General features: G+C 35.0%; 1 protein-coding gene across 2 annotated transcripts in view; it reads right to left on the minus strand.

Annotated features, from left to right (window-relative positions):
- The window catches only part of NCKAP5 (NCK associated protein 5), a gene marked incomplete at both ends in the record, with an annotated part of 781,067 nt that overhangs the window by 477,163 nt on the left and 282,089 nt on the right, over positions 1-21,815 (minus strand). For both annotated transcript variants that reach the window (XM_084239032.1, XM_084239031.1), the window contains one exon: positions 18,210-18,273. In XM_084239032.1, the coding sequence (XP_084095158.1) occupies positions 18,210-18,273 (64 nt within the window). The remainder of the gene's footprint in view (positions 1-18,209; positions 18,274-21,815) is intronic.

Below are 21,815 nucleotides of genomic sequence, written 5' to 3' on the forward strand. Positions count from 1 at the left end.
AACTCAACACCACCATCAAGTAACAGCATCTAATCAACATTTATGGAACAAACTACCTAACAAAAACATGATATAAATTAATTACTTTCCAGTGCTCAGGGAACATTTGTTAAGATAGACTTCAGCAATAAAACAAACACTACCTGTGGCTGAAGAAACTGAACTTCCACATGCAATCCTTTTCTTTACATAGAAATTAGCTTAAAATGGATCATAAACTTAAATGTAAAATGTGAAAACTATACAACTTTTAGAAATCTTTGATACCTAAAACTAGGCAAGTATCTCTTAGACTTGAAATGTTAAGCATACTCCATAAAAGGAAAAATTGAAATACTGAATTTTATCAATTTTATCAATTTGTTCTGTGAAGTATCCATGTCAAGAGGATGAAAAGACAAACTACAGAGGAGGAGAAAATATTTGCAAACTACATATCCTACAAAGGACTAGTATCTGGAATATACTAATAGTTCTTGGCAGAATGTACAATGGAATCTCAAAGTTCAACAGTAGAAAATAAACAACCCAGTTGGAAAATGAACAAAAAGATATGTCACCAGAGATTATGTATAGATAGTAAATAAGCATATGAATTATATTCAACATGATTAGCCACTGGAGAAATGTAAATTAAAACAATGAAATATCACTATGTACATATTAGAATGACTAAGAATATGGAGAAACTGAATTACTCAAACACTGCTGGTGGGAATGTTCAACAGTAAAGACTATAGTTTCATTAAAAAAAAAAAAAAACAACAACAACATGCAGCAGCTAATCATGTAACCCAGATTCTAATTACTGGGTATAAATAAGGTACCAAGTCAATTAAACCTTATGTCTATGTTCACACAAAATTCTGTGTATGATTGTTTATAGCAGATTTATTCTTAATAGCCCCAAAATGGAAACAACCCAGATGTCCTTTAAAGGGTAAATATTAAAAACATTGCGATATATTCACACCAGGGAATACCCACTATCTAGCAATAAAAAAGAAGCAACTACTAATACCTACAACTGCCTGGATTATTCTCCAGAGAACTATTCTGAGTGAAAAACAGTTCCAGAGATTATATTCCTCAACATTCCTTTTATTTAGCATTCTTAAAATGACAAAACTATAAAAATGGAGAAAAGATTAGTGTTTGCAAGGGTTAAGAAGGTATTGGGGGCAAGTGGGAAATAGGTATGGCTATAAAAGGACAATAGGAAGGATCCATATTATCACAGAAATATTTTATATCTAGACAGTATCAATGTGATTTTATAGTATTGTTTTGCAAGATAGTACCACTGGGGGAACTGTCTAAAACGTTCCCTGGAATCTTTGTTTTATCTTACAACTTCATATAAATACAGAGTTATCTCAAAATAGAAGTCTATTAAAAAACAGCTGGAGTAATTATTAATCTTTGCATGAAGATATTTTCACTTCTTTTCAAAGGCACTGATTAAGTATATTTTAGTGATCAGCAATTTGAGTTTTACTAAAATTGTGAACATTATCAAGGAAGTAAATAAATAAAAGCTAGCCAGTTACTTCTAGTCTCTGAGTCACGTGAATATCTTTTTGTCTTTTAATTATAGAAAGAAAACATCTGATTTAATTCCAAACTGTGTTTAAAAAGAAGTTTCCATAAAATACCAAGAGATTTTCGTAGACAATTAAGTCTACTGAAGATGTTGTACTCGCAAGGTGGCTGGGTTGCAGTTGCTAAGGGTAATGTGACACTAAATTCACTGCATTTAAATTTCATATATGTTTATGCAAATACAAGTACATACATGATGTCTATTAGTATGCACTTAATTTAAAAATAATAATTTTCTGAGATTCCATTTGCTTTTAACTAATGAGAATCAGAGGAAGTACTAACTCTCTGAAGATAGTTTGAAGATGGTCAGCTTGTACCTGAAATTGACCATTTTGGACTTTTGCACATCATCAAGCAACAAAATACTTCCTTGACAACAGAAGTGCGGAAACCCATGAAGTACACTCGAAAGAGGACCTCATCGTAGCCCATTTCATATCTTCCTTGGAATATCTTGAGGAGCATACATATGGGGCTTCCTAAAGCTGTGGATAAAAGCAAGAAAACTAAGGTGCACTAGCTCCCCAGCTTCCACTGAATATACTTCTATAGCCCACTAATAGTGGGGAGCATGGCAGCAAAGTAAAGAGTAACACAGAAAAGTGTGACTAAGGACCACAGAATGCTCCCTGGTGACTAAAAACACTATCAGCTAGACTGACAGAAAGAAGAGCATCTAAGGCAAACCATGTTCCTAAACACTGACAGTTGGGTAAAAGCAACATAAATCACTGATGCCTCTGTGGTACTCGGAGTTCAAGCCCTGCTGAAGGGAAGCTGATTCAGTTCAGGTTCTGCACTAATCATTGGTGAGTTCTACCTTAGGATGGAGCAAGCGAATGTACCAGAGTCCGTCTCTTTCACTGAGTAGAAATATAAATCCTGGACAGAAGCACAAATCTTCTTTCTAAGCACTCCGATAAATGAATGAGAGCAGGCATAATGGAGAAATATATTAGAATTAGAGTTCAAATGAACCAAGGTACAGTTTGCCATTGTACCCCCTCTGGTATCACTTGACTTAATTCAAAGATAGCCTTTAATTCAGAAATGCATAACTGGTGTGAACAGAAGAAGGTCCAAGATCACTTTTCTTTTTGGCACTAGGAGGATGACAGGGAGTCCATAGGATTGGAAAGTGGGGATACCTAATAATAGATTATTTTCTAGTTTCTCTTCTCTACTTCCCCTACCCCTGACAATTCCATTCTGATGGTGGCAGCAGAAGGGAAGTTAGATGGCAGGATGGGGATACAGAATTCTGAGGAAGGGGGACCTTCTTTCTTCCCAAGGAGCTTCAAAGACAAGAGTGAGAAGAAAACTCTTGATTTCTTCTCTTGATGTCTTCTGAGTCTTTAGTTTACCTAAAGATTTAATTCTATTATAAATAAAATCACAAGAGGTACATTTGAGAAAATTGGTGAGCTGATTCCAATAGTGAAATGGAAATAAATGGAACTACTAAGAATAAAAATATCTTGCAAAAGAGCAGAGTTGAAGATATAAATTATATTACATTAAACTTCATTACACACTCTCAACAATCAAACAGGGAACTATTTGTAAAGAATGAAGAAACAAATGATAGAAGTGACAGTCCATATAGACAAACTAGTGTATATACAGGCAAATGGTTTCCATAAAGGACCCCCAAGCAATTTAATAAAGGAAACTAAGTATTTATTTTTTCAAAACCACACTGAGATACCACCTTACACGAGTAAGAATGGCACATATCAAAAAAAAAAAAAAAGCAACAAATGTTGGCGAGGATGTGGTGAAAAAGGAACTCTCCTACATTGCTGGTGGGAGTGCAAACTGGTCCAACCAATGTGGAAAGCTGTCTGGAGGTTCCTTAGTCTACTAAAAATGGAGCTACCATACGATCCAGCAATCCCACTCCTAAGGATCTACCGAAAGGACACAAAAACAGTGATTCCAAAGACCACCTGTATCCCTATGTTTATTGCAGCACTATTTACAATAGGTAAAACCCGGAAACAACCCAAATACCCAAAAATCGATGACTGGATCAAGAAGATGTGGCATATATACACCATGGAATATTATTCAGCAATCAAAAAAGAGAAACTCATGCCATTCGCAGCAACATGGATGGAGCTAGCAGGAATTATGCTCAGTGAAATAAGCCAGAAGGAAAAAGAAAAATATCAGATGGTTTCACTTATAACAGGAATATAGGGGAACCAAATAAGACATCAGTGTAAAAAAATAGTAATAACAGTACAAACCACCACAAAGCGAAAACAGACAATTATAAACCAGACACATCCTGCAGGGGAGGAGGAGGGAGAGGAATGAGAGGGAGGGAGGGAGGAGCACAGGGGACTGTGGTGATGGTGCACAGGTGCCTTGGGGAAGGAAATTGTATGGGGACTCAATCTGAGGAGGTGGGGGGAAGCAAATATTGTCTAAAAAATGTAAAAAATGATAAATGTTAAAATTTCAAAAATCTAAAAAAATAAAGGAAACTAAGTATTTTTTAAAAAAGATACCAAAATATGCAGCTATCTATATTTATAACAAGTGACTTCAACCCCGAATTCATGGCATGGACAAAAATTAAGTTCCAATGGACCAAAGACCTACATGTAATTTTAAAACCATTAAATTTCCAGAGTTAAGATAAAATAATATTTTAGACAACACTGAGCAGGCAAAGGTTTTTAGTATAAAGGAGGCACTAATTGTGAAAGAAAAAATATAATTTTATTATAATAAATACCTTTGCTTGTCAAAAAATTCTGCTACTCAAAATGAATAGGCAAACCAAAGAATGGGAAAAAAAAATTGCGGCACATATTTTAACTAGAAATTTGTATACAAAATATATAAAGAACTCATAAAACTCAGTAAGAAATCTAGTCTCTTCCCTCAAATAGACAAAATAATTTAACAGACATAAATGGACAGGTGAACAAAAACTGCTTAACATCTTTCATATAAAGAAAACACAAAGAAAACACAAATTAAACAACAATGTGCTATCAACACATATGAATTACAAATGGCTAAAATTAAAAAGACTAACAATTTCAAATATTGGCATGAATATAAATCAATCAAAACTCCTATTATTGGTGGAGATGTAAAATGGGACAGCAGCTGTGGAAAACATGCTGGTTATTACTTATAAAGTTAAAGATACACTTATCATAAGGCTCAGAAATTCCATTCCAATATACTTATTCAAGAGAAATAAAAACATATGCCCATAATAATAATCTTCATATAAATGGTCATAGTAACATTTCATATTAGTTAAGTTAGAAACCACTTAAAGTTTATTAACAAGAAGATTGATAAACACACTATGTGTATTCACACATTGAATACTGCTCAGTATTATAAAAGATCAAATTACTAACAGTATGTGTATATATACATATATACACACATAAAATGACAAGGATGTCTAAAATATCACGCTCTATTAATTTATTTATATAGAATATATACTGTAGATTTATATAAAGTACAAGACAGCAAAATTAATCTGACCAATTCAACACACTCCCCATTTAAAATTGCAACTGTTTGTTTTTTGGTTTTTTTTTTACAGAAATTAACAAGCTGATTATAAAATTTATGGAGATGCAAAATGCATAGACTAATCAAAACAATCTTGTAAAGGAAAAACAAAGCTGGAGGATGCACACTTTCCAATTTCAGAACTTACTACAGAGTAATTCTTGTTACTTGACAGCCATAAAGTAATTAAGAATGACAGCATTCTACTACAAGGATAGACATAAATCAAAGGAATAGGAATGAAAGTCTAAAATCCTCATATTCATGTCAACTGATTTTTCAACAAGGATATGAAGACTATTCGATGGTGTAAAGAGTGGTTATTTTAACAAATAGTGCTATGATAATCAGATAGCTACATGCCAAGAGAATGAAGTTGGACCCTTTCCTCAAACACTATTCAAAAATAACTCAAAAGGGATTACAGACCTAAAAAATAAGTGATAGAACTACAAGCTTTTTAACAAAAATCTTTGTGACCTTGAGTTAGGCAAGACCTTATTAGATACAACATCATAGTAGCAAAAAATAGATAAAATGGGCTTCAAGATAAAAAACTACTGTGTTTTAAAGGAAACCATCAAGAAAGCAAAAGGAAAATCTACAAGCTGGGAGAAAGAATTTTCAGATCATATATCTGATAATGGACTCATATGTCCATGAAAATGAACTGCACAAGCATTTCATAGTTGCCTTATTTAGAATAGACCAAATTGAAAACAACTCAAGTATTTGTCAAAAGGAAACTGCATAAACAAATTGTGATTTATTCTTACAATAAAACGCTATTTGGCTATGAAACGACACAAAACTAAACACAAGAAAAACCTACTGAGACACAGAATACGTGGAAGAATCTCAAGTCTCGAGACACAGATGTTGAAGGAAAATTCAAGAACAGGCAAAACTAATGAATCACATAAAGTTGCATAAGCAACTGGCTTATGCAGTGGTGGGGTGTGACTGAGAAAGGTTAAGGAACTTTCTGTAGTGATAAAAATATTCCATATCTCAACTAAGTAGTATTCTAAAAGTCTTGCCTTGTTTGAAAATGGCACATCATCTAAACAGCTTTCAGTTGCCCCCATATCTCCAATATCTGACTAGGAATAAAAGGAATACATTTAAACTACTGACTGTGGTGAGTAAGATGTAAAGTGAGCAGGGAGTTCTATATGATGAGTATGGATATTATCATCAGGAATACTATTTCTACTTGCAAGAATCCTAGGGAAATCTAGGAGACTCTAAAATGATACAACTTTCTAATGCAGGTTTAGGTGGAATTCAGCTACATAATCCATAGCATTATTCTAAGGGTGACTGGAAACTTCTATAATCATATGCCCTTATATTTATCATCTCTGTTTCAATAAAAAGGCACTTATTAAGTCAGTTTATGTTTCTTTTTGTTCAAAGTAAATACTTTGTTTTTTATTTTAATATTGACAATCATTTTTATGTCTCTGTATCTTTGGGGTATACCTTTTTATTCCTTTCTATGTGCACAGGCTCCACCAATACGCCAGTGCCAGTGACCTGTTTCCTTCCTTCCCCTTTGCTTTCTCCCATCCCCCATCCCCACTGATAAGCAATATAATTTTCAGAATCTAAGAATTATTTTTTGCTATGCTTTGCCAGTCAGTATGTGATCTTTGTTTATTTATATTCCACAAATAAATGAAGCCATCCTGTATTTGTCTTTCAAATTCTCACTTATTTCACTTAGCATAATCACATAAACACTTCAAGATCTGTTCATTTTGCCCCAGAAGGCACTATTTCCTCTGTCTTGATAGCTAAGTAGTGTTTCATTGAGCACCTTACCCCTGTGAGGATGGACTATATTAAATAGAATGGAGTCAATAAATGTTGGTGAAAATGGGGAGAAAAAGGAACACTCATCCACTGTTGGCAGGAATGTTATTTGGTGCAACATCTATGGAAAATGGTCTGGAAAGACCTTAAAAAATTCACAGTTGAAACATCATATGATCCAGAAATACCATTGCTAGGTATTATTAGGTATTTTATTTTCTATTTTTATTAAAGATTTATTTATTTATGCATACAAGAACTGGGGTACACGCCAGAGGTATGGGAGGGTGAGAGGATTCACCATAGACAGAAGGGAACAGAAGAGCCAAGTTGACTAAATTACAGCAAGAAAGGAGAGGTCTGCTGAGCCATGTGTCACCATCCTGACCTGGGATCAAACTCATGCTGCAGCAGTGGCTGCGGATTGCTTCATGGTGCTGGTCTTAACCCCTTGTGCCACCAGGCAGGCCCCAATTGTTAGGTATTTTAAATAACAGAAAACTCTAATGCAAAAATATTTGTGACTTCTGTGATCAAAGCAACATTACCAATAATGGCCAAGTCATGGAACAGCCAAAGTGCCCAATGACAGTAAATGCTTTTTATCACATCTATTCCCCATTTTTCAATCTTCTGGGTTTTTTTTAAGATTTATTTATGCATTCAAGAGCTGGGGTGCAGGCCAGAGGTGTGGGGGGTGAGAGGATTCATGAGAGACAAGAGTGGGGAACAGAACAGGTAGATCTACTGAAATACACTGCTGAGGCGAGACAGGAGAGGTCTGCTGTGCCATGTGGGTCATCTCTGGCCAGGGATTGAACTTATGCTGAAGTGGCTGCAAATAGCTTAATCCCTTGCACTACCAGGGAAGCCCCAATCTTCTCTATTTGTAACCCTGATGTTAAACCAAGACATGCTTTTACTATTTCCAGATCAAAAGAATAATTTTTGCTTTGAGCAGTCTAATAATTTTTTCCTAATATTCTACTAATTTCTCTAAATATTCTAAAAATTCAGAAACTATGAGACATTTAATTCTATACAGATGTAGCGGATTTTTAAAACATTTTGATATTTGCTTCATTTAAGAATTAAATAAATGGATCTAACTTAAGACCTTTGCCTCTTTCCCAGAAATATCCATTATCCTGTATTTGGTGTGTGCTTTTCCTATACATAATTGATTTTTTTCTACTCATGTCAATTAATGTATGTTTTTGAAATTTGCCCACGTTGATACATGAACATCTAGGTCATTTTTACTGCTACATATTACTTTACTGTTTGAAAAAAAATCTGTGGACTCATCAGTTCTCCTCCTAAGGGTCCCGACATTGCTTTGATTTTTCATCACTTACGAACAATGCAGAAATGTGTATCATTATATAAGCCTCTTTGCACATATTAGAGTTTGTCTGGGATTGAAATGTACAAGTGGAATTGTTAGATCACAGGTTGCATTTCACCTTCAACTTTACTAGGTAACACAAAATGGATTTGTAAAATGTTTACATCAGTTGCAATTTTATGCATAATACAATTGTAAGTTCTCATCATCATTGATAGATTCTTGGAAATAATGACTTGATATGAACTACTTAGCTTAATTGATATAAAAAGGAGGTAAATTTCTGCAGCTTATTTCTGTACAGAAAAGCATCACCAAACTTCTAAGTAAAGATCTCGCCAACGCTATTCTAATATTAAATGATGATTAATATTCATGTGTTCGTTCCTTTATTTTCCAACACACTTATTCTGGCAGGTGGTCAGAATGTATCCCAGCAGCTCAAGGCACAAGGTGGAAAGGAAGTCCACTCAGGACACACTTCCACTGCAGGAGGCACTTGTGAGTGTGTGTATACACGCACGTACACACACACACACACACACATACCAGGACAATGGAGACAAGCCTAACGTGCACATTTTTGTGACATGGAAAAACTGGAATAAGCAGAGAAACCCCACACAGACATGGGTGATGCTCCATCAGGAACTGATTTTTTTTCTCATCAATGTTACAACAAAATTCTAAACATCAATATTTGAGGGGTGCTGTAAAGAGGAGGTCTACTTGCTACCTATCCTTTCCTTGTTAGCAAGTGTTTTCAGACTTCAACAGCTTCCAGGTAGGTGGGCTTGTATGTAATTTACAATCTCCATTTTTCTGAAGAAATTTTAAATGTTTATGGTCATGACACTTCCCTGTTAAAATGACTTGCTAATCTCATCAGCCAGTAGTTTATACATCCATTTATTAATGATGTCTTTAAACACACACACACACACACGTGCATGGCTTTTACTCCTAAGGAACTCCTATTTATCAATCTTTCTCTTCAAACTTTGTACATTTTGTCTTTTTTTCAAAAAAATAAAATCCTCCTTATTTCAATATAAATCTATCTCCTTACCTTTACCTCTAAGTTTTAAAATTTTGCTTGATGTTTAATACCTTTTAAATATAATTTATTACATAGTCACAGTGGCCTCTTTGAACTGTCCACTCTTTTCACACTGAATTTTAAATCTACTCCCATAATATATTCCACATAATTGGGCCTACTTCAAAACAATCCAGTCTTTTATTCTAGCTGATTTAAATATCTTTTCCTAACACCAGACTGACTAAATTGCTTTAGATTATAATGAATCTTTATGAGTGGTAAGATACAACACTCCCTATTATCTTTCTGCAAAATTGTAACATCTATATTTAAAAACTTTATTTTTTGTAACAGTGTTAGGATTAGTTTTTAAAAACAATCAGTGAGAACCCAGCTTGGATTCTAATTGGAATTACACAAAATGCATGAGTCACTTTGAGGTAAGTTGATATCTTTATATTGAGTTCTATTTTCCAATGATTTTGGTCTCACTGTAGATTCCAACAATTTCTTAATTGATATTTTATAAATTTATTTTCATATTTATTCCTAATATGCCTTCTGAAATATCATTTTAAGAACTTATTTTACTACTTTTCATTGAGATAAAATTAATTTAAATACTGTATATAATTCAGAGGTGCAAGATCACACCTCTTCAGATATTTGCTACTGTACCATATCCACCTATCTTTTAAAACTATACTTTGTAAGATTTGATGATTGATGTGTGGAATTCTATTCATTTATTTAGTTATTTTACATCTAACAATATTCTAAATGTTTGCTTAAATATTTCCTTAAATTTTCTATTAAGACAACCACTCGCAAGTAATACAAATAGTGCACATGCACCCACACACCACACCATACCTTATATCAGTTACTTGTCTTATGCTAGTTTGGGCTAGAAGTAAAACAATGAACTGAGGCAGTGACAGAAGGCATCCTGGCCTGTTATTAATTTTAAAAAGAATGCATCTAACTTTTCACTATTAGGTAAAATGTTTACTGAAGATTTTTGGTGGACACCCTTTATCAACTTAAGGAAATTCCCCTTCTATTTTTTAAGATTTATTTATTTATACAACACTGGGTACATTCAGAGAAGCATGGGAGGGTGAAAGAAATTACCAGAGTCAAAGCAGGGACCAGAACAGGCAGACTGACGATATACACTGCTGAGGGGAGCAGTGGGCCCAGCAGGAGAGGTCTGCATGCCATGCGGGACCCCTGCAGGCGGGATCGAACCGGCGCTGCAGAGGCTGCAGGCAGCTTCGCAGCCCAGTGCTCAACCATAGTGCCACTGGGAAGGTCCTCCCTTCATTTTTGACTGATTATATTAGTCAAAATTTATTCTGAATGGTATTGACTTTTATCAAATGTTTTATTCTGTCTTTGTTGCCAATTTGTTTTATTTATTTAATCTATTACTGTTGAATTAATTAATTTTCTAACATTGAACAATCACTGCATTCCTACAATAAATGCCATTTTAAACAAGTCCTTATAAAAATTGGCACCTCACACCCAGACCTGGGTTTTAAATAACCTGTCCATTAACAGGAACCACTTCTGCTTGGAGAAATAACTGATTTTAAAACTATTTCAGGAAATAAGCCCACATGAGCCTGAAGCATCAAGAAATTCCAGGAAGTGAAATAAATGCTTAGAAGACAAAAAAGGAAAAGAATCAACAAACACACAAAGCCAATTAAGAAAGTAATCAGAGGGCCATGGGAATCAACTAAAAGAGTTCCTAATGGCCAAACTTGGAACAGTTTGAGCAACAAAATGAAGCAGTTATAACCCAAAATATAAATATCAATACCCTCATAAATCAATACGTAAGTGATTAAATAGAGAAAAAGAGACAAATATCTTGTGCAGATACATCAAAATAATTTTTGTACATACTCCATCCTCAGCACAGCTTCCTGCTCCTTAAATATGGGTACAGAATGAGCACAGGGACTTCTGGCCAAATGGGACAATATGAAAGGGAAACTTCACAGTGGAAACCTGACAGACAATATCTCAGCCATGAGTTCACCTTAATAGTGATAAGTTACATTAGTAAAATATAACCTTGAGGGCCTCCCTGGTGGCACAAGGGGTTAAGAAGAAACCTATGAAGCTGTCCACAGCCTCTGCAGCTTTAGTTTGATCTCCATCTAGGGAGCTACCCACATGGTGCAACAGACCTCTCCTGATTCTCCCGCTGCTCCTCTCAGCAGTGTATTTCGGTCAATCTGCCTGTTCTGCTCCCCACTCTGTCTCTGGTGAATCCTCTCACCCCCAACACATCTGGCCAGTTCTTGTATACATAAATAAATAAATCTTTATTTTTTTAAAGATTTATTTATTTATACAAGAACCGGGGTACAGGCCTGATGCGCGAGAGGGTGAGAGGATTCACCAGAGACAGAGAGGGGAACAGAACAGGCAGACTGACGAAATACACTGCTGAGGGGAGCAGTGGGCGACACAGGAGAAATCTGCCGCGCCATGTGGGACCCTTGCTGGCCTGCCGGGATCAAACTGGTGCTGCAGAGACTGTGGACAGCTTCACAGTGCTGCGCTCAACCGCCTGCGCCACCCAGGGAGGCCCTAAATAAATCTTTTTAAAATATATATATAAAACATTGATATGATGCCATGAAAATGGCCATTTAACTTGTGATTTACCACCCTCAAATTTCCAGTGTAATCATGAGAAAATATCAGAAAAAAATATCAACAAGACAAATCCCCCCAACTACCTAACCATTATTCCTGAAAATTGTCAAGGAGATCAAAAAACAAAAAAGCTTAAGAATATGTCACAAATAATAAGAGCTTAAGGAGACAACTAAATGCAGTGTGTTTTTTAGGTGGGATCCTGAAATAGGAAATGGACATTTATCAAAAAGGTATAAATCTGAACAAAGTACAGACTTTAGTTAATATTGTATCAATATTGGTTCATTTATTGTGAAAAAATGTACCATATTAATATAAGGTGTTAATAATTAAGAAACAAGGTATGGATGGACACATGGGAAGTCTTTTAACTTTGCAATTTTCTTTAATCTTTGCAATTTTTCTGTAAATATGTTACTGCTCTAAAATAAAACATTTATTTTTACAAAGGAGAGTTGTGGATATTTCTCTCATTTTCTTTCTTTCAGCACCAGTTTGTATGAAATCATCTCTCCTTCACTAAAGGTTTGATTGAACTCTTCTGTAAAATCATCAGCTTTGCAACATTTTAGTGAGCATATTTTTAAAAATGTTTTACCATGAAAAATTTAAAACATATAAGTAGGAAGACATATATAATAAACCCTCAATTTCTGCAGTTATCAAAAATGGACAATTTTGTTTTATCTAAATCTTCACCTACATCCCTCTTCCAGTATTATTTTGAAGCAAGCCCAGATACGAAAGCTTTTCAGTGCAATATTTCTATACATATTTCTAAAGAATGTGGAACATTGTTCTTTTAAAAATAAGTGTAAGATCAAGATTATATACAAATATTAACAATTCCTAATGTCAAATATATTACAATGTTCATAAGTAAATCAGAAGAAACTTGACCCATAAGATATTAAACAAGTTATTAATTTCCAATAATTAAAAAAAATAAAATAGTATATATAACAAAAAAAGGTTAATGGAATAGTATATCAGTACTTCACGCAGAGTGGTAGGGGGTATTTGAAATATAATAAAGGTGAAAGAAATTTTACATTATTCAATAAATGATGTTGGGAAATTAACTATCAGTCTGGAAAAACACTCTCTTTTAATTTCAACTCATGCCAACTTAATTTCACGTAAAATTTGCAATGTTTTCAAAAAAGAAAAAGAAAAATATATACATTCTGGAAAATAATGAGAATGGATAGCTTTATATTCTTAGGGTGGGATGTACCTTTTTATATCTAATAAAGATTAAGATGACATTAAAATCTTAAGAACAGACGAGATCTTGCAGTAAACTAAACCAATGATAGGGAGTACAAGCTCAAATACAATTCCCCAAATTAAGGGAAATATGATCATCTAACAGTTTGTGAAAATAATAAAACAATGGTGGTATTTCATAGATGGGCTAAGAATAAAGGGAACAAAAATGAAATAGGTAATATGCTGATAAAAAGCTTTCTGAAAGACTTGCGTTAACAGAATAGAAGGTCAGATGGAATTAATAAAAACTAGTGAAGTAAGGTATTCAAAGTTACTCAGCTGACTTCTGGTGAACATAGACTTTGAAACCTGTCTCACACACAAGTTCATGCTCTTCTTACTCCCACATACTTGTCAACTAGTCATTAAAAAGAAATCTTTACACACGTAAAGTGGTATCCTGGACTGAATCCTAGGTCATAAAAAGGACATTTCTGGAAGAACAGGGGAATTCTAATAAAATCTGGAATGTAGCTAATAGTAACTAGCTAATGATAATCTCTTAGTTTTGTTAATTAAACTAAGGTTATGCCATAAAATATATAGAAGGAAATATAGGCGAAACACTACGTGATTTGCACATCAAAGACATCTTTACAGACACATCACCCAAAGCAGTGATAGTGAAGGCAAAGATAAACAGCTGGGACTATATCAAATTAAAGAGCTTTTGCACAGCAAAAGAGACAATAACAAAAACAAAGAGAAACCCCACCAACTGGGAGAACATTTTTGCACCCAACACTAATGATAAAGGACTGATCACAAAAATCTGCAAAGAGCTGATGAGACTCAACAACAACAAAGAAAATAATCCAGTCAAAAAATGGGCAGAAGAGCTTAAAAGAAACTTCTCTGAAGAGGAAATGCAAATGGCCAACAGGCATATGAAAAAATGTTCAACATCACTTGTCATCAGGGAAATGCAAATCAAAACTACCATGAGATACCATCTTACACCAGTGAGAATGGCACATATTAAAAAAACTAGCAACAACAAATGTTGGCGAGGGTGTGGAGAAAAAGGAACTCTTCTGCACTGTTGGTGGGAGTGCAAACTGGTCCAACCACTGTGGAAAGCTGTGTGGAGATTTCTGGACCTACTAAACATAGAGCTTCCATATGATCCAACAATTCCACTCCTAGGTATTTACCCAAAGGACACAGAAACATCAATTCCAAAGAACACCTGCACCCCTATGTTTATAGCAGCACTGTTTACAATAGCTAAGCTTTGGAAACAACCCAAATGCCCAAAAATAGATGACTGGATCAAGAAGATGTGGTACATATATACCATGGAATATTACTCAGCATTCAAAAAAGATAAACACATGCAATTTGCTGCAACATGGATGGCGCTGGAAGGGATCATGCTCAGCGAAATAAGCCAAAAAGAAAAAGAAAAATACCGGATGGTCTCACTCATAGCAGGAATCTAGAAAACTTAAATAAGGGACCAGGAAAATGAATAACTATAAGAAAGTGAAAATCAAAATCAACAAAAAACTATGAACCAGAGACACTTTTAGGGGGGCGGGGGCGGGAGGGGAGGGATTGGGGTCAGAATGGGGGGCTGCAATTGTATGGGGAATATAACAATAAAATTTATAAAAAATAAAAAAAAAATAAAAAAAAAATAAACTAAGGTTATGTAAGATGTTAACTTGAGTATGCAGGTGTGTAACTCTTTTATAAGCCTAAAATTATTCCAAAATAAAAAGTGTGTTAAAAATTAAAATTCTCTCAAAAATGGCGCCTTGTAAGATATTTATTGTTCAAAGTCAATTTTTGAAAAGGCAGCTTTGAATTAAAGACTGTGATTATAAAAGATTCATTGATGATTTAACAAGTAAATATCTCATAGTACAGCTTTTTTTTTTTTAATACCCTTAATTGACTTTTTCCATACCGCTTTTCCTTTCCGGTACATAGGAATACTGTGGATGGTGGTCTTTAAAAGTATAAGGTGATCTGCTTATGATGAACTGCTTTCCATTTCTGCTACAGACGTGACAGAATTTCTGGGCTTGTAACATAAGAATTAAATTTAGAGGATTAATAGAACTGCCTGATTTTAGGAGCTGTCAAGACACGGGAAGAATCAGGACTTCAGAAATAAATGAATCGTAGGAGCAGAAAAGCTGAAGCATATAATTAACTAGAAAACTCAGAGGTTTCTGACAAAGTAAGGAAAGAAGGAAAAATACTGAGAACGAGGGAGAAAAAAAAGTACAGGGCATTCTTGAAAATCAGGGCTTATGGTGTCCCTAAGGAATTGGGATGTGATAAATTATGGAAGGGGGGAAATTGTAATATGAATAGTAATAAATCACATCATGTCACTGACTCTCCCGAAGTTTTCCAAGGACTCCATCACTCAGAGTACGAGCTAGAGATCCCTGGAGACCTTGATGACTTCCTCTGCAGCCCCCATCACTTCTCTGATTTTACCTCCTACTGTTCTCCAGCCATCCTGTCTTCATGCTCCTCCTCAGGCACTCCAGGCTGTGTGCTCATGGAGCTCTTTCCCTCAATCTCTTCCGCCAGTCATCACCATGGTTCACCCATTACCTCCTTCACTTTTGGTCAAATACTGACTTTTCAGTGATTTACTATCCTGCCATTGTATAAAATTAGTGATCCCCTAGAGTCACTAATCTTCCCTATCTTGATCTCATTTTCTCATACTGCTTTCCATCATCTAACACTCTAATGACATTGAATGTCTGTCTCTCAACCATCAGATGTAAGCGCTCAAGTTTTTGACTGTTTCTTTCTTCACTTATGTTTCCCCAGTGCCTGCAAGGGTGCTGGGTATATAACAGATGCTCAATAGGTATTTGTTTCATCAATCAAAAATAAATATATTTCGGGCCTCCCCGGTGGCGCAGCGGTTGAGCGCTGGGTTGCGAAGCTGCCTGCGGCCTCTGCGGCGCCGGTTCGATCCCCGGCTGCTCCCCGGCCACCGGAGGAGGGTCCCACATGGCGCGCAGACCTCTCCTGCCGCCCGCTGCTCCCCTCAGCAGTGTACTTCGGTCCTTCTGCCTGCTCTGCTCCCCACTCTGGCTCTGGTGAATTCTCTCACCCTCCCGCGCTTCTGACTGTACCCAGTGCATGTGTAAATAGAACAAACAAACAAATAAATAAATAAAACATGCCTCTATTAAAAAAAAATAAATAAATAAATATATTTCATTATCATCAATGAAATAAGAGTGATAAAGCATTGATGACTTTCCAAAGTTTTTTTCTTTTTTGTTTTTTGCATAATCAGAGTAAAATCTTTGTCTGTGTTTACTGGGCATTTTCTACACTGAGCAATTATTTTGATAATGTTTTAAAGCGGGTTTTACTTTTAAAAGACAGCTATCTGTCTGAGATGACTTTAACTTAGGCCCATTTGATGTTGGAATGAAAAAGAAAAACCTTCAAAGTCTGTGTTCCTTGTGAGCTTAAATACTTAGGTAGGAGCAGAAAAAAGCTCCCCATCTAACAGATGTTCAGTAGCATGATCTACTGAGCCAACAGAATCATAAAAATTCAACTGCCTCATGTTAAAGATGAGGAAACGAAGAAAAGTTAAATTACTTCTTCACATTCAATTGGCACATAGCTGAAGAAGTGCTGAGTGCCAGCCTGTCCTACACAAATGACTGAGCTATCACAGAACGTCCTACCTCACAAATATTTTGCAATACAGAAGTCCAGACTGAAAATTTTCAGTTCACCATTTGATTAAACCTACATTTTCTCCAATTTGTTTCCATTTCATTACACAAAGACACTTGTGGTTGCTTTGTATTATTTGAACATTCAAGATTCCCTTTGCATTGAGGTCACTAGCAGAGCAAACAATGTCATCACTTCCCTAAGTACTTCAGCACATTCAAGCGCTACTGTACCTTCCACAACCCACTCAACATTCATCCTCTTGCTCCCACCCTTTGATTTGCCTGTTGAGAGAAGTGCAAGGCCAGCATATTTTATAAATTTCTTACTCTTTTCAGTGGAAGGATTGTCCATTAACTCTCGTGAAATCAAATAGAAGCAGCCTTCAGGGTCTGAAAATGTGTCACTTCTCTTTTTCCAAAAAGCTAATTCTTTTGCTGAAAAATTGCACAAGTGCCATTGCTTTGTCATAAGTAGGGGGAAATCTGGTGTTTTATTTTCTTCATTAAGGTAGCAGCAGAAGCAGTTAATCCAAACATGTACATTCCCCAGGTCCCCAGACAGTCATCTCTTATGTTAGAGTGGCACACAGGCAGATACTTTGGCAAAGACAGTCTATAAAATGAAGTTGCAATGGACCAAAACAACCATATTGATTTTTAGTACAATTCAAAACACAGGGAAACATCAGTTTTCTAAATGGCACATACTGAAAAGGATAGCAAGAAATTCACTGTATGTAGGGGAGAGAAGGAAAGGATAAGGATTATATTTGCAAACATTTTAGTGTTCTTTTAGGGTGTTAGTTTTTTTAAACTTGAAGAATTGAGAGGTTTGCATTATGCTCAACTGTTCTTATCTGAAACTCTACGATTGCGCATTTATTGACACTGTGCTCATAACTGGAAGCCTGGCCAGCCAATGGACCGTCAGGAAATAAAAGTTTAGGATTCTTAAGTGTTTGAACATTTTCTTCAAATAGTTTCTTTTTCTTTTTACTCTCTCCCTCTTCCCCTCCCTCTCTCTCCATTTCTCTTTTGCCCCTCAATGGTAGAGCTGTCTAAAGTGCATTCTAACCATACTATTTGCAGACACATCATTAAGATTGCTGCAAGCAAATATTTTCTTTAGATAACCTTAACCCAACAAAACGTCTTTCAAGAGTCAGATTCCTTTCGAAAGGGCATTATGAATCAGGAGAGGCCACTCAGGACTTACCACGGCCCCCTCACTTCTTCTTTGGGCAATTTCTCGCTGTAGACGGGCCACAGCCAATTTCTCCCTGGAGAAACAAAAGCACATGATTAGTTGGCCTTTCTTCTCAGGATCCAGGCACACAGGCATGACTTTCAAACATTCTTCTAAAGTCTCTGGAGGAGCTCCTTCCTTGGTTTATTAGCTCACTTCCTGCACTAATCTTTCTATAAATATTTAAAGTGATTGGTCATTAGCACATTGTTTGCATTGAGAGCCATGAAAGAGAGTTTTTTGGCCTTGGATTTTATAATAAATAAATGCTGAATGCCAACTAAGTTTTGCTGTAAGTTCATTAATATTATTTGTAAATAAATGTTTTGTGTCTAAAATATTTAAGCTGTCCTTTCTTCATCAATTTTTCTCATATATATTTAATTCTTTTGATACTCTAATACTAAATTTAAAAGTGCAAATGAAATGAAACATAACTCCATCATCCTTGAATAATAGAAAATCATGTAACAGGCAACATGTTGGGCATTTTACTTGAGCATATGAGATTGACAGCTCTATAATACATTTTATTAGCCTCATGTTATAGATATGATAAATAAGTTTCAGAGAGGCTAAGTAATGTACTGAATCCCCAGTTGGCACATAGTAGAATTAAGATCACACCTAAGGTTTATCTAACTTCAAAACCTAAATAAAAATACTGCATGTAATTTTTCAGTACAAGTAAAAAATCCATGTATTTTTTTCAGGGTCTGTGAAATATGAGTATTAAAAATCATATTTTTTCAGTATTCTTTTTTACAATGAGTTTCATTTTGTATCTGTTGTAACTGAAATTCCAATTTAACTTACAAACAATTTAATATTCACACAAATTTTAAGAGTACTTTTTAAAGTGATAGGCACCTGCATCTTTTGGACAGTTTTTCAAGTATCTTTTAAAAAAGTTTGAATAGATGAAGTATGGATAAATAAACTCTTTTCACTAATCCTCAAATTTAATTTCAGCTAGGATTTTCCTTGAAATCCTTCTATCACTCTCAAAATGTAGAAACTATTTGAGTCATCTTTCACCCCTTAACCTTATTGCTCCATAGGACCAACTCTATGCAAACAGAAAGGAAGCAGCTAGCTTTCCAGATATATAAGAGAATTTCTCCCTTCCTAACCAAGTGGGTGCCTGTAATGCCTATGACAGCCAAAAAGGTATAGGCTTTAGTTGGTTAAAGTTGAGTACCATTTGTAGTAGGAATAGTTCTATCTGAATAAATAGCTAGAGACACAGCTTAGAAGGAAAAAAAAAAAAAAAAACCTAGAACTAGATTTTTGAGGTATACAATTTTGAGGAGCCTAAGGCAAGACTGCTAAGTGTAACCTTAATAGAGAGAAACAAAGTAGATAGAAAGAAGCCAGTAAGGAGACGGCCATACACTTTTTTTTTAATTTTATTTTTATTTTTTTTTATATGAGAGAGGAGCATGCAAAGTAATGTTCTCTGACCTGAGGCCTGATGAGCAGATGAAAGGAGCAAGGCATGGAACAAGAAGAATATGACTAACTTCTGGTTTCATATGAAAATTAAGTACATGGTAAGTATAGTAAGTCCTTAATATCAAGGATAGGATCTTAGAAACTGCAACTTCAAATGAGAAAATTCAGAATGAAACAAATCTGACCATCGTCTAATTGAAATAAACAAGTTAAATTTCTACAGCACATTTCTGAACAACAAAACCATCACTAAACCTCTAAGGACCCAAACACTTTCAGTATAAAATAATTATTTGTGTCAATTCAGTTATTAATTTATTTTCCCACCTGCCTATTCTATCTCAGGGTGATGGGTGACTACAGCGTATCTCTATAGCTCAGGTCAAAAGGTGGGGATGATCTCTGGGCAGAATGTTCTTCCATCATAGGACACAACCACACTCACTCAGACTGAGACAAGTTGGACACCCAATTTACCTAATGTACACATTTAGGGAACATGGGAGGAAACAGGAGTACCTAGAGAAAACCCATGAAGACATGGAAAGAACTTGTAAACTCTGTGCAGTCAGTGATCCCAAACAGAGATCTATTTTTTTCTTGCCAATCAATGTTTTAACAAAATGACATTGAAATAAACATTATTTGAGGACCCATTATATTCATAAGGAACAAAAAACAAGAAAGCATGCTCTATACTCTATGATCCAGCAATTCCACTCCAAGGTATAAACCTATCAAAATGCACACAGGCTCAAAGAAGCACTGTTTGTAATTGTCTTCAACTGAAAAGGCACATACAATTAACAATAGAGTGGCTAAGTTTTTTTTTTAATTTTTAATTTATATATTTTTTACATCATTTTGTTTTTGTACAATGTATGTGTTTTCATCTTGGTTATCCTCCCCATAAAATTCCCACCCCCCTTGTTTTGATCCTACTCCCTTCTCCCCCCCCATAGTGTGTCTCTGGTTTATAGTTCTGTGTTGATTTTGATTTTTACATCATTATAATTAGTCTTTTTCCTGATCCCTTATTTAGGTTTTCTAGATTACTGCTATGAGTGAGACCATGCGGTATTTTTCTTTTTCTTTTTAGCTTATTTCACTGAGCGTGATCCCTTCCAGCTCCATCCTTGTTGCTGCAAATAGCATGAGTTTATGTTTTTTGATTGCTGAGTAACAGAATGGCTAAGTTTTAATATAGTCATACACTGGAATACTGAAAAGTGCTGAGAAGGAATAATTTATACCTAATCACAAAAACATATTAGTATCACAAACAGTTGAGTATAACAGCAAATGCAGAAAGGTATTCACTTTGTGATTCCATATATATAAATTTAAAGACAAATAAAACTACCCAATTTGAAAACACAAGGGGAAAAATAAAGTTATCCAGGAAGTGTCAAAACCACCTGTTCATATATAACATAATTTTCTAAATAGAAAACCCTTAAGAATTTATAAAATTATGTAGTTTTATAAATAGAATATAAGTCAATATAAAAATCAATTGTGTTTTTATATACTAACATTAAACAATTGGAAAATGACTTTCAAAAAATCAATAATAGTGCTAAGAACATTAAGTAATACATTTTTGAAAAGGCTTGTTAAATTTCTATGCTGAAAACTACAAAATTCTACCTGGAACAATTAAAAGGTATCATACATACAAACACACACCCCTACCACATTCATGGACTGGAAGACTTAATGTTACGCTGTGAAAATTTGCACAAAGTTAATCTATAAATTATTTCTTCTTACTGTGAGATGTAATTTTACCATAGTAAATAAAAAGGAAACATAGGAATAGCATGAAACAAAGCATTCCATTCAGATATGGGGAAAAAAAAAAGAAGAATTGTGCAAAAAGAAGACCCTGGATATCAGCTGTGTAGAATTCTAGAGAATAACCAATCTTTACTGCAACAAGACGAAGGACGATAGTAAGATCTGGAGCTGAGGAAGGAGGGGAATACATCTTATAAATCCTACCATTATACCTGATTTCCAAGCTACGTACATGCAAATTCTAATTAAAAATTTTTCAAAAATATGTCTTTTTAAAGAACTGGCTGACTCCCTTGATTTTATTTAAAATAATATAACACA

Source organism: Talpa europaea (assembly GCF_964194135.1).
Source record: "Talpa europaea genome assembly, chromosome: 1".
NCBI classification, from domain to species: domain Eukaryota; kingdom Metazoa; phylum Chordata; class Mammalia; order Eulipotyphla; family Talpidae; genus Talpa; species Talpa europaea.